General features: G+C 31.8%; 1 protein-coding gene across 1 annotated transcript in view; it reads right to left on the bottom strand.

Moving 5' to 3' along the window:
* The window catches only part of LOC133179729 (uncharacterized), a 10638-nt gene extending 1225 nt beyond the window's left edge, over positions 1-9413 (bottom strand). Inside the window, exons 1-7 of the mRNA XM_061314422.1 lie at positions 9332-9413; positions 8448-8696; positions 6715-7014; positions 6209-6490; positions 5351-5641; positions 1499-1783; positions 1134-1418 (exon numbers count right to left, since the gene is read on the bottom strand). Coding sequence (XP_061170406.1) covers positions 1134-1418; positions 1499-1783; positions 5351-5641; positions 6209-6490; positions 6715-7014; positions 8448-8696; positions 9332-9413 — 1774 coding nt within the window. The remainder of the gene's footprint in view (positions 1-1133; positions 1419-1498; positions 1784-5350; positions 5642-6208; positions 6491-6714; positions 7015-8447; positions 8697-9331) is intronic.
* Positions 9414-14964: the final 5551 nt, after the last annotated feature.

The following is a 14964-nucleotide window of genomic DNA, read 5'->3' as shown; positions in this document are numbered from 1 at the left end:
AAGGAATTTAACACTTAATGATAAAAAAAAAATAAATTGTAAGGAATAAATTGAATAGGCAGCCAATTAAACATGTATAACCTGTGTTCGAACAGTTTAAACCTTTTTATAAACCACTTCGCAGTTTAGAAAGTTTATACTGCCCCAATACATGTTATATGAAGTATAAATTGGTAGCTATTGAATTATTCATTTCTAAAACAATACAAACTGAGAGCAGGGTAAACTTTGACCCATGTCGTTTCATTGACTTTCGAGATTGAATATTGTTCGTTATCTTCATATTCCATGAAACAATACAAATAGAGAGCAGGGTAAACATGGACTCCTGGAAATACGAGAGGTAGCGGCAGGTGTTATAGAGGAATGGGGATTGGATAAAACAGGAGGAAAAGACAGAGCCGTATTTAGGAAATAGAAATGCGCACTCTTTGTGGCTTTTCACAACAAGAAAGTATATCTCACTATTACAACCCATACGCTTTCTCTCAAAGGTTTCTGGCATGAAAAATTGATTTTTTTAATGTTTAAAATTTCTATGAACATAAAGATGAAACCCTTTTTTATCAAACATATTCAATCCAAAATCAGAAAGAAGTAAAATTAAGATAATTGTTACTATTTGATTACTAAACCTTTTATATTGTTGTTAAATGTATTTTAGCATTTTCTCCTACAAATGATCTTTCCAATGGACTCCTAATTTGCCTGCTTTTAAGAAAATATCCTGCCTCCTTATTTGCATTTTGTAAATCATATATATACGGTACCAATTTTGATACACCAAATGCGCATTTCGACAAATTATATCTCTTCAGTGATGCCCAAGCCGAAACGTTGGAAATCCAAAATAAAAAAAAAAGACTTGGAAGAGCTGAAAAAAGATGTCAAAGACTGGAGCCAAATACATCGAAAAATCAGAGTTATGCATAAGGGGGATAACCCTTAATCCTTCACTCCTAATCTACATACTTTTAAGAGAATGCCATGAAACCTAATTTGCATCTTCACTCCTAATCTACATGCTTTTATGAAAATATCCTGACTCTTATTTGCATCTTTGCTCCTAATTTGCATACTTTTAGGAGAATTCTTCCATTTGGTAATAAATTTGAAGTAAAATCAAATCGAACCTGTAATCTCGATGGTTGCTAATTCAATTCCTTCTCCAAACACAGTATAGTTACCGAGAAAACTCTCATTATGAATGGGGATCGTGCTGGACACCCAGTGCTGGTAAACTTCATTTCTTTGCGATATTGTTGTGCGAATAGCGAGGTTAGGAAGTGGTCCATTCCACGTGATCAGCATCGGTTTTGGATTTGAAATAATTGGCACATTTACAGATACGGAATTGGGAAGATCTCTTATATAAACAGTAGATTTAAACTCCACCCTATTGTCAAGGCGGGGCTTACCTATAGACAAAATGTTAATCAATTTATATATATACAATCCCTACATTAAAATGACTATACGCTTAAAGAAAAAATCTTACAAGGAATGTTGATAGAAAATGTAGCAACTTTGGTTGGATATTGTTTTGAACGTCCCTCGCATCTGTATATATTGGAATCTGTACATTGAGCTTTCCTAGGAAAGGTGTAGTTTAACCAATTATTGAGGACTTTTCCAAGAATCTGGTTTCTTGTCCCCCTACTGATGGTTACTGTAGGAATAGGGTTTCCATCTGTGAAACACGATAAAGTAAGGGACACGTTCTGTGGGATATTTGAATATTTTTCTGTCACACCATTGATATATACGATTGGTTCAGATAAATCTGCAAATCATGAAAGATTTGAATATTATTAAGATCATAAATTATATTTGGTTCATAAGGAATATGTTCTTTATCTTTATAGTTACATGTAGAAGATACACATGTAAAATACATTAAAAAAACCAAATGATTTAAGAAAAGATTAAATTCTAAGCAATACTTTCTGTCTAATTAAATAAACTACTCAGTGAAATTCTTGGGATATAATTCTGATTAATCGACAAATGCACATGCATCGTGCTGGAAATCTAAAATTTTCTTGCTACATGTATTTATGAAGAAGAATCGCAGTATGCTACAAGTGAGACATCGCTATAAAGTATAAACCCGTAGTTATTTATGGAGGATCAACACAGCAAAATTATATTCAATGGATATATTTATAGTTATCTCTTGAGATAAGAAAATGGAAAAGTAGTCTTGGTTATAAATAAGAGATTGATAATGCAGTATAAACATCTATAAATCATGCTATTAAGGCTTTTTAATTTTTTAAATTGACAAACACTAACAAAAAAACTCTTGTTTGTAGTGTTTTTTGGAAAAAATCTAAACAGAAATTACATCAAAAACAAAAACAAAACAAAAAAAAAAAAAAAACAACAAAAAAAACAAAACAAAACAAAACAAAAACAAAAAACAAAAAACAAAACAAAAAAACAAACAAACAAAAAACAAACAAACAAAAAAAACAAAAACAAAAACAAAAAAACAATCTGTTAAAGAGAAATAAAAATTAAATGCAATCAAGAGATATTGAAAGAATTAAAATTCCAGCAAGCAGTAATCAAAATTAAATTTACATTCTATAAAAGTGAAAATATATTATAGTTTTATCAGGCTACAAGGTGTCTCTGTTTTCATGTTTTACGATGAAATATGAAGATAACGAACAGTAATCAATCTCAAAAGTCCATTGAAACAATGCAATTTTGGAGCAGAGCAAACATAGACCTCCAAAAAACATCAGAGGTGGGATCAGGTGCCTTGGAGGAGTAAGCATCCCAAAAGAATATGGGAAACAAATTGATTTCCCAATATTTTTTAAATTTTCACTTCATGGCAAGATCGAGCATCAAGTAGGCCTATCGCAAATTTATATATATATATATATATATATATATATATATATATATATATATATATATATATATATATATATATATATATATATATATGAAAAACATAAATCAACAAAAGTTTAAGGAATGTTGAGAATTTTAACTTGATACGTTGATAATTTGCCAAATTATTCTAAAATTAAAAAGACATTATATGATCACCCGGCGCTGCCGCCGTTTAGTTTCATGACGTCCGACAACGTCATTGTTTCTCAATGTCCACTCCGTCTACCTTATACACTTGTCCTGATGTGATTACCTGGTGTTAAGTAAGGACTTAAGTCCGTCTTGTTTATGTGACTTTACAATGTCATGAACAGCTGCTTTCAATGCATATAATATTGTAAATGGATCTATACATAAGGAAAGATCCTCAATTGATTATACCAGAATACTTAGCTTGATGGGGTTCAATTTCTAAAACACATGATCAATGTCACTTTTCGACGTGACTGATTTTTGACACCCTCACTACAAATTGACTTTATCTGTGCATCTTTTATCTCTCTGAATCTTTTTGACTATTTAAAACGAGTACTCTGGATGTATTTTATTTTTCTGTAGCCCATTTAAACATTCCCTAGGTCTATACCAGTTTTTCCAGGTGCGAAACTTTAAAGAATGCTGGAAACAGAAACCCCTCCCCATTTTGACGTCATTTTTGAGCCCTTAATTGTTTGCACACTCCACATAAATTTACGATAAAATTTCATAGAATTTACAGAATGGGGTAAAAATTGCAAATTTTACGGAACAATTGTGTTGTACCACATGCCTAGATTAACCGGATTTTTTTGACGACAAATGCTCATATCAAAAGAGTTTTTCTCAGTTACACTCAGAAAAAACGTCATATTTGATGTTGCGCCGCTTGGACATACCATTGCTTACAAAAACAATAACAATTTATTAAAAAAATAAAACTTATGATTTATGGTTTATTCTATCGATAGAAAAGATGATGCTAACTAAATGTATTAAAATTCATTGATGTACCTAAAGCGGTTTTAATTTTATGGCGCTAGTCCACGAACTTTTTGATAACCCCTCGAATATATATATATATATATATATATATATATATATATATATATATATATATATATATATATATATATATATATATATATGTTATTATTTATTTTTTTAAAGGTATCGCTATGATAAAGAATTCATTAATTCAGCCGAAGCATTATCATGCATTATTGTGGATTTTTATCCGAAAAGTAAAAGGATATAAACTTATATTTGTTTCCATTATATAAACAATTTATCAAATAAATTAAAAGCACTGATGACGTTTTTTGTTATGTTTTATAATATATTCAAATCATTCATCAATTAACACGAAAATTTATGTTGCATACAACATTTTTATTTCATCTGGAAAAGAATCAATAAAATTATAAAATGATAAGCGTCTTTCAATGTCAAAATCCATTACAAATGTAAGACCTTTAAACTATTAGAGAAGCATTTTTTTAATTTAATTGACACAGAGTCTCTCTTTATATTTTATATACATTAAACTCAATGCTTTTTAGAATAGGCTTTTTTTTAAAGTACATTTTTTAAGTCTGATATTTTTTATGAATTTTAATAAGAATTCTTCTAGCACTGCATTAGGAAATTTCTTTTAAGAGAGAAATCTACTATTAAAAGTACGCAAGTGATTTAAGGCTAGGTATAGGCGTTTCTATGCAAATGAGCTAATAAAAATGCAAAAGAGGTATATCTATTATACAGAGAAAGCTTAAATTCAATTTCTTATACATACTTAGTTCCCAAGGCATGTTATAGCTAATGCACATTATGACGTCATATTATGACGTCATTGTTCTTAAGTACTTAAAGTAATAAAACACATCAACAAACGGCTTTGGCGCAAGGGCATACACTATTTAATTTTAAGTAAATAATGTATAATACAGCAAAGAATATTCTAAAGATTAATAAAAGTGCTGCACAAATCCTATGCACTTTCTCGTTTGATAAAAATTTGAGGAAACTTACGCTGGACTGTGAATTTTTACCCCGTTTCAACTCAAAACTTTACAAATAGTAACTAAACAATTGATTAGTCGACATTTGTGCAGCAATATCACAAATCCTTGGAATATTCTGCTTCTATTTAGACCCTGTTTCTGTAAAAATAAATAGGGTATGCCCTTGCGCCAAAGCTTTTTTGTTGATGTTCTTTATAACTTTGTGTTGTAGAGAGCAATGACGTCATAATGTGTACTGGCTATCACTTGTCGCGGGTAACAAGTTTGCATTAGAAAATAAGTTTTTATCCTTTTCTGTATAATAAGTATAGCCCTTTTGCGTTTTAATTAGTTCAGTTTCATAGAAACGTCTATACTTAGCCTTAACTCACTTGCGTATTCCATTTAGCACTCCAAAGATATGACATTTAGACAACATTTCATTATGAACATGTACTTACATTGAATGTCTATCGTTAAGTTACTGTAGGTATTCCCGGAATCTTCACTCCAGTAGGCCACGCAATAAAAAAGCGTCCTTGATCTGTTAGATGTTTGCTCTGGTAGAACATGTGATGAATCACTTTGGTATGTAGCCTCATATTTACCACTGGGTATCTTATTGAACCATTGAAAGGTACAAGGTGGATTGCAGTCCGCGGAGCAGTTGTATGGGCCAAATTTATCGCCTTCACGAATTTTTAGTATATTCATTGGTGGCTGTGGAGATATGATAACTTTTTCTGGACCATCTGGAAAGAAGAGACAGAAAAATACCCGTAAAAATTCACTTACAGTTGTATTGTGTTGACGAATGTGTAGTCATTTCTTAAGAAAGTTTTTAATAGTATCTTGATATGATATTGTAACTTGAATATTTGATTTATCAGGAACCCTAAAGTCTGCTTAATAATGCTGAATCCAAAAGCTAATTACAATTCTTGTGACTTTGTTCCATATCAGAATTTAATGAACAGACAATAGACACTTACGTATGCAGAGCAGCGACTTAATTGGATAAGCGCGCAGTGTGGACTATAGTTGAACTATATATTGTATAACATACATGTATTTCAGATAGCAAAGACATATACTAAGAATGTCACAAAAATCGGAAAGTAGATTGGCTTGTAACAGAATGTCAACAAAATAAAGTACTACTAACATAGAAATCCTCACAATTAAGAAACACCTTTCATATTTATCTATCCAACACTTATTTGTTCTGTTATTGTGCTTAAAGAGCATGTATTCTATGTACAGTTACAATAAAACTTTTGAAAAAAATCGTTTGAAAACACACAAAGATAATTACTTACATAAAGGGTTTATTCGTACTTCATCACTTCTCTCTGACTCCACAGTTTCTTTCACTCGGCAACTGTAATTGTTGTATTTAACATCTTTGCTGACGCTGAAATAATAGGTTTCCCAGTTTTCTCCTTCAATCCTCGTATTGTTGATGTACCATGAATACGATAATGGTGGGAACATCTTGTAATAACAAGGAGTGGAGGTAGACCTACTGATACATTCCAGAAATGCTTTGTTCCCAACCCTTATCGTCAGCTGTCCTTTTATTGTAGGTCTCATCGGCTTTCCTATATATTTGATTTTTAAATTTCAAAAAATCCTTTCTAATAATGAAAAATTGAAATGTTAAATTCTGATTCAATCAGATTCTCTCTCTCTCTCTCTCTTAGATATAAATTCATTCTAATGGTTATCTCTTAGAACTGAACACGGAGATAATATTAGTAAAATATAGTGCATATAATAATTGAGCAATATTAAATAAATCAGTTGCGGAGTTATAGTGTTTTACCATGGACCACCAGTATCACTCCTCCATCATCGTCATTTCTTGTGACACCTCCTACGTAATATCCAGCGTCTTCCACCGTTATATTCTTAACCTCAAACAGTATGTTAACAGACTTTAACGGTCGGGTGTGGTATACATATTTTTCAGCAGATTTTGCTTTATCCTTTGTTATTTTCAAAATTCTTGTACGGGAACCATTATGTGTATAATGAAATATACGGTAAAAATCATTTTCTGGAAAATAATCAGCTGTCCAGGAAATATTTCTTGATTCTCCTTCTTTAGCTTCAACTATGATCACTAAAAAACAAATGTAGAAAAGTTCTTAAGGCGCATAATGGAATTCAGAGTTCTCATTTATTAGAATATTTTATTGTTTTTTTAAACACATAAAGAGAATTTGTTTAAAAAATACGAATTATGCATTTATTTTCTTCCATTTAAGGCGTTCAGTGGATGACTCTGAAACCTCATTAGTGTTTAAAAATGGTAATACCTACATGTGCATAAAACTGTTTCAGAACCACTAGTTTCAGAAACACATTACAAAAATAAGATGTTTAGAAGAGTAACTTTTTAAAAAAGTAAACGTATATGAAAAACTTCGAGCAACTACTGAATGTACTTTTTTGGCACTGGTAGTGAAAAAACTAAATGTACACATTACATGGATATTAAATATTTTGAGACACCCACTGACAAAAGGTGTCTTTACATAGGCACATTTGAATTTACATTACATTTCATTCCATATTAGATACATTTCTCATCTTCAAACGTGATTTAAACATTCACTTTTTAACACTGCAACAAAAATTCAATAAATATTAAATTTTCAAATAACTACGTGTATGTAAGTATAGTAGTAGTAATATGTGTTCTAGAGAAAAAAACCAATTCCTCCTATTTTCCTACCGTTCACGGTAGCTCAGTCGGTAGAGCGCTCGCTCCGTGATCGGGAGGTCGTGAGTTCGAATCTCGGCCGCGACAGACCTAAGTCGATAGAAAAATAGGTAGCAACTGTTCCTTCGCCATGCGCTCGGCACTTTGAAGTGAAAGTTGCGGATCCTTCGGATGAGACCTTAAAAACCGAGGCCCCGTGTCACGGCAGGCGTTGGCACGATAAAGATCCCTCACTGCTCAATGGCCCTGAGTGCCGAGTAAAGGTCAAAATTTGAAGCCCTTCACCGGTATATGGTGACGTCTCTATATGAGTGAAAAATTCTCGAATGGGACGTAAAACAACAATCAATCAATCAATCAATCCTCCTATCTTCCATATTTTAGGTTCAGATTGTTAACCTTCAAAGAAATTGAAGGATGATATCGTGTACTTTGCTTTCCTCTCTATAAATGCTTTTTATTTTCTATCTGTGTTGATACTTTAAATTGAGGAATTGCACTATTTTTAAAAAAATATTAAAAGGGACAAACTAGGATCAAAGAATTCATAATTTATTAAGTTAAAATGCCTTTGTTGAAGTTCTTTTTGATTTATTTGGATAACTGTTCGTTATCTCCATATATTTCATTCTTTTCCATGTTGTAGTTCTAAATTTGAAAAGATTCAGGCACTTGAGGAAGCTGTTATACAGATTCTGAAAACGGGAAAAGAAATTAAATGGCGCGAAATTGGGCATTAATAAGAAAAACCTAAATGCAGACTTGTCTAAGGGAGGTTACAAGGACATCCATATATATTGTGACATTAGCATAAAGCATTAAACACGTACCATTATATGTCTTTTTGTGTTCCACATAACATTTACTGAAGTCCATACAGTTGTACTCTCGTACTTCTATAGTTACTGACTTATACTTAAGGACGTCTTCCACTGTGTAATGGTCCTCATTCGTCTTCACCCAGTCGGCTGAATGAGAGTCCTTAGTGATTAGGATATCATTGCGCAGAGAGGAAACGTTTGTCCATTTAAAAGTCACGTCACCATTCAAAAACTCCGTCCATATTTCAAACTTTTGTCCTTGAAAGGAGAAACTTTATATTAGCTTTTTCTTTATATTATTTCTTGTTCCAATTTTTTCTATAAAAGTCATTTAAGAAGCAAAGAATCGGAAAAAAATATCGTTATACTAAGCTTCCATTGAAGAGATATAGGATATGTTTGGTTTTCTAGAGCATGATAAAATGTACCTAGACTTTGTGAGAGTGTGAAAGTGTCAAACTACCACTATTTTAAAATTTAATTTTCTATAGTAAAAGCACAACCCTAATGTCATGATGACAGAAGGTCATCAGTAATTTGTCTATATTTTGTCGACACAGTCAAAATGAATTCTAAGTATCCCGACAAAGAAATTGTTCCACATAGCATGTTCATTATCAAGGAATATGAAAACTAATGCAATCTTTTAAGTACATACAAGGCATAAAATTATTATTTTCTGCGTACATGTATTTGAGACTGTTGCAAAGTTTTAACATTGAGTAAATAGCATTATTTAAAGGAAAGCAGCATATAGATATAGGCAATATGGATATAAACATACCATTTTATGTTTGAGAAGGAGCTTAAAAAATCACATAAATATTGACTGCTTTACGCATTCAATTAATCTTTAATATAAAACTTCTTTTTCAAAAACATTTCGTTCTTACCGTGTACAAAAAATAATGTCCTGGCTAGGACCAGGTACAGCCACCTGAGTTTAATCATCAGACACTTGAGAATTATTACCATTAACAATAATCCTTTTTGCAATTAATTTTACTGTCAGATCTCTCCCCGATTGTATAAAACTAAATAAAAGAAATCTTGTGATAAACAATTTTCTTTCCCAATCCAGATTTTGTAAGTACATACAGGAAAGAAGAAAAACCTTACTCCGCTTGAAGTGAACCGGTGATCAGTGTGTTGATTTGCTATTTATAAGTTGATACTTAATAACCTCATACTTCCAAAATACAGATTTAAGTTATAAATAAAGGAAGGTTGATATTACTTTATCTGGAAAATAACAGAACACTATGTGGAATAAGAATATCTTCCTTGATTAAAAGGAAGTACTCTCTCTTTCTCTCTCTCCCTCTCTCAGCGTATGTTTGCTTTTCTGTTTGCAACAAATTAGAAATTGTACTTTTCAGGAAAATTAAATGTGATATTAGTATTAAAAGACACGGGGTATGAAGAATTTTGAGCATTGATATATGACATTTACAAACTCGTTAGTCGCTATACATAGTCGCTTTACATAATGATAGTCAGATCAGTATAAAATCCTTCACTAGCTCCTTAATTATGTTCCCCAAACGGAGTTTGGGAACATATTGTTTTTACTCTGTTTCTTATTATTATTATTATTATTAGGGTCTTCCGAGCTTCCTTTGGAAGACCCTACTGTTATTCTACTGTTTCTTATTATTATTTTATTTTTTTTTTCCCGCCGATTTTCAGCAGGCGATTTCTCGAAGACCTTTTGTCCGATTGCTATGAAACTTTCAGGGTAGATACAATGTACTATTGCCTAAAACGGTTTTTTCAAATTTTGATATATACCTCCGTTCATGAGTTATTGCCCTTTAATCGATATTTGGAGGGTCTCTTGTCCAGTAGAAATCTCAATAACGACACATGATATTTGCATGAAAATTGGAGAACTTGTAACTAATACATTGCAGATGAGCAGAACATTAAAATTGTAGGCTAATTTTTTCAAGTTCGGAAGCTATGTGACTTCAAGTTTTAAGAATTATTTTTCCATGAAATTTTGCTGCTTTTTGTTTAATAACTTTTAAACTGATAAAAATTTGGTAAGACATATAGAATAAAAGTTGTGTGTAATTACAAGAGCTTTCAGATAACATCAAGAAAAAGGGGCTGGCCCCTATATTCAGGGGACAGCAGGTCATAAAAGTATTTTTTGGATAGCTAAAAATATTAAAATATTATGAAAAAGTTTGAAGGACATAATTTCTAACATATTAAATCTTGTCATGTGGTATAAAGAGAAACAAGCTCCGTGTTATATTTTATTCTATTTTAGAAAATAATTATTCGAGAATCGTACAGGAACAAGTTGTCTACAAACCAGCCACGCCTTTTAGGGCATCGTAACACATGCTTGTACGGATTTAGATTTAGATTTTATGTTGTGTTTTAAATAAATTGTTTTGATTCGATTTCTCTGTTTTCTATTATATAAATCGTTTATAAATGCAAGTGATTTACAAGTAAAGGTAAATCAACATTTACTAATGCATCCGTATAGAAAAAGTCGTAATCGGGGCCTCTTTGTTTGTAACCTGGATGTAAACAATCACGAGCGGCATTGTGGGAAGAAGACACTAAAGACCCGATATACGAAAAACGTGATTTGATCTGATGCTTTGTTGGCAAATATTTCAAAAAAAGTGTAGTTTAGTATAGCATAATGCTTCATAATCAATAATTTTTAAAAATAAATCATGTATAACACTCAATCTGATTATTTTATTTTTTGAAAAATCATCAGGTCGAATATCAGGTCTTTAGTATATCAAGTCTTTAGTACGTCCCCGGAAGTAGCCATGCAAGTCGGAATTACAGACAAAAAATGAGAAGAAAATATGTGAAGTTGACAGTTGTACATTTTCTTAACGTACGAGCCGTATGTAGACATAAACATTTAATCCACATCTACGAAGCACATAAAATCCTTGGTTGCGTACTGGGAGCATTAGTTTTAAAGGGATATGTATATTCTTGCGCAAATTGTTTACGAGGAAATTCTGATGATCACATTAACAGCGATGAACAGTCTTGTGTCGGAGTTTTCTGTGATAAATGTAGCGAGTGATGAAAGAGTTCACGGCGACATTTTAATATATGATTGGCGTGGATCTTGGAAATGAAGGTTAGAATTTTTCTTATCTAAAATTTAACAGCTGCTTACAGCACTGATGTTTACATGTATATGCCAGCAAATGTATAAATGTACGCACAAACACTGATGTATGTTATCTATTTTATGGTTCAGTCTCTGTCTGTTAGCCCTGACATGACATTGTCAAAATCCCCATTGCTTTACCTTATATTTAAATGCATGAGAGCATGTAATTTCACCAAGACTGAATATTTTTTTTATTGAAACAAAAAAATGCAAAAATTCAACAATACACTATCTAACATACTACATGTATAAACATAATAATTATTGTTATATATTCTTCAACAAGTATGAATAGCTGTTATAACTAGGGCCTTAATTAATATTATAATTTGTTATACCTTCAAAAAATTGTTCCTATATAAATCTATACCAGTGTACACTTAAAATGTCTAACATTTCCAATATTTTATGAGCAATCATAAAAAAATCTATGTTGAACCGCAAAGTGAGATATTGAACCTGTCGATGAGATCATTGGACTGCTTACATATTACAGTATGTGCGGGATTAGTTATAAATCTCATATTTGCATTCGTTGGTGTTCAAAAGTTACGGAATTGACAGAGTTTTACCTCAGTGCTGGTAAAGGAAATTTACATCACGGAAGCCAGTACAAAATACATGTATGTCAAACAAAAAAAAGAAAAGAAAAGATATAACAAAACATTTATTGACCGTGTTCTCGGGGTAAAATGCAATTTGCTGACCCCTTGAACCTAACTGTTTCCCTTCGGCCTAATGGCCTCAGGCAAACAGTTTGGTTCTTGGGTCTGACAAAACACATGTTGCCCTCGAACCCAGTTAGTAAATGTGTATTATTATTGGAAAATGTCACTCAGTTAAATTGCAAAAGAAATTTGGAAATATATTTATACATAAAAGTTTGAATTATTTCTGTGATAAGACTGCAGGATTGGTTTGTGTTTTGTTTATATTGCCCCTTCAAATTTTTTTTAGTCATGTTATTATGCCACCACTTGCTGGTGGAGGCCTGCAAATATTTAAGATCTGTACTTGACACTTATGGCCTTTGGGATGTGAGGGATCTTTTTTGTGCCAGCACCTTCTGTGACACAGAACCTCGGTTCATACGGTTTCATCCGAGGAACCTATCTCCACATCCAGCTGTGGGATTCAAACCTGCGACGTAAGGATCAGCTTCTTACTGACACTTTGATTTATTGTATGTTGTTTTACATCTTACTTGAAAAATTTCTCTCGTATAGAGACATTACCACATACTGGTGAAGGGCTTCAAACATAGACCTTAATACTTGGCACTAAGGCCCATTGAGCATTGAGGGTTCTTTATTGTCCCAACATCTACTGTGAAGTTTTTAAGGTCTCATCTGAAGAACCTTTGACTTTCATTCTAATGCTGGGCGCTTGGTGAAGGAACCTTCACTACCTATGTGTTTATGTCTTAGGTTTGACACAGCAAATGAGAATCAAGCCCAGGCCTCCTGATTATAAAATGAGTGCCCTACAACTAGGCTACCATTGCAGATAATGAACTAGATTAATTACTATGTAAAACATTGTTTAGTAAAAATTAGTTCTTGAAATTAGAAAATAGAATTTTTTATGATTGGGGTATGTAAACTTAGAGTGGTATTTGGGTTATACAGTAAAACACGCTTACTGCGAACAGACTTAAATAAGGAATTGAAGCGTATAGTGAAGTGATTTTCATTCCCTGTGGTTTTAAAAATGTACTGAAAACTAAACTGAAAAATGAATACATTTATAGATGCTTTTATGGATCGCATGTATATGTGTACCCCCTCGGCACATGTTTGGCATTAAAAAAAAAACTATCCTCTGCCACCTTCAAGAAAACAACAATTTTCAGAAATATGTAATTTAGTCTAATTCTTCTCTAAATAAGTTTATTGATGTATGCCATTTTCAAAACTCACCATATTTCTTTTATTTGACTCTTTATTCATTTAGGTAGAGAGACCTAAACACAAGGGGAGTAAACCTTTCCCAGTACACATTTTCAAAGAGTTTGAAGCATCAGTATAACAAATCTTAACAGAGTAAGGCAATTTTTGTCTGAGAAAAATTTATTTGTTTGAAAATAATAGTTTGGGCACTGTCACATATATTTTATCAAATTTTGATGCAATCACTTAGTATTAATTAAAATTAAAGGGGCTCAGTTATTGCGATATCGCTGAAAATACAAATTATAAACTTACTCTTTTTTACATGTATTTTCACTAAATATCATTATTTTGAAAAAAGAATGAGTCAGTATGCAAAAATGTCTGTTCACAGAACCACATTTATTCAAAGAATTGCTGTTCTTTAATTTTTTTTTCAAATTAGACCCATCTTACTATTGATGATTACATAAAAAAAAATACCCCCCTCCCCTTCATTTTCCCCCTCATTTGTCTTCTATAATGTGATAGAACTTAAACTTTTCATTATTTTCATATAGATTATAGATTTTTCTGTAAATTATAACAAAACAGATGGTCTTTTTGTATATTTAATGAACAAAATATCAGAAATATGTACATTTTCATGTAATTATTGGATTCTACTAAACACCTGAAATTTACTCACAAATGCCAAGTAAGGACAGGATGATCACTTTAAATATTCAGGGGAATCAAATGCATGTATTTGATCACTCAGATACATTGAAATTGAATGGAAATATACTCAGAAAAAGGACAGTCAGTAAAATCAGATTTCCACAGTATATTCTCTATAGAATCAGGTAATGGTTGGAGGGGTAGGGTAGATAACTGCAATTTCCAGGACACTTCTTCTTGAACCTCTGATGCAAGAGGGGTTTTTGTATATTACAATAAATATCCTGAAAAATAGATTGGGTTTTCTTTTGCAAACAAGCTATAGATGTATAATTCAAGCAATTATTATAGGTAAAATGGGATTTCTCAAAACATCAAAAATAGGAGAGTATGTGTTTCATGTCAGTACATTTCATCAAGGCATGCAATTCTTATTGAACTTTTTATATGTAGCTGCATTTGAAATTGATCAAAGTTACCATTAAACACTGTTTTGATAAGAAATAGATTCTTTTGGATTGTAGGAGTTGGTCAATTTTGAAGTAACACAAAGAATATGGGGTTAAGGTGGTTGACCGACAATTGGTGGGGTCACTTATTTGCCTCTAACTTTTTTATTTTTCATTGAAATAAGACATATTTAGTATATTTTTACTCAGAATTGATTGCATTTTCTAAATATGGAATGTTATTTTGATCAAAAAGCAAACTTTGAAAGTTAAAGGTGGCAGGGGATAGTTTCGTACTAAAGACCCGGTCAAATTTCTTAAAAAATTGAGATTTCCCCTGTTTGATGTGATATTTTATGTAGAAA

This window comes from Saccostrea echinata, unplaced genomic scaffold (assembly GCF_033153115.1).
Source record: "Saccostrea echinata isolate AGI-Se365-2 ecotype Australia unplaced genomic scaffold, CSIRO_AGI_Sech_v1 ptg000005l, whole genome shotgun sequence".
NCBI lineage: Eukaryota > Metazoa > Mollusca > Bivalvia > Ostreida > Ostreidae > Saccostrea > Saccostrea echinata.
The sequence above is the reverse complement of the archived record's forward strand: the minus strand, read 5'-3'. Positions and strand labels throughout refer to the sequence as shown.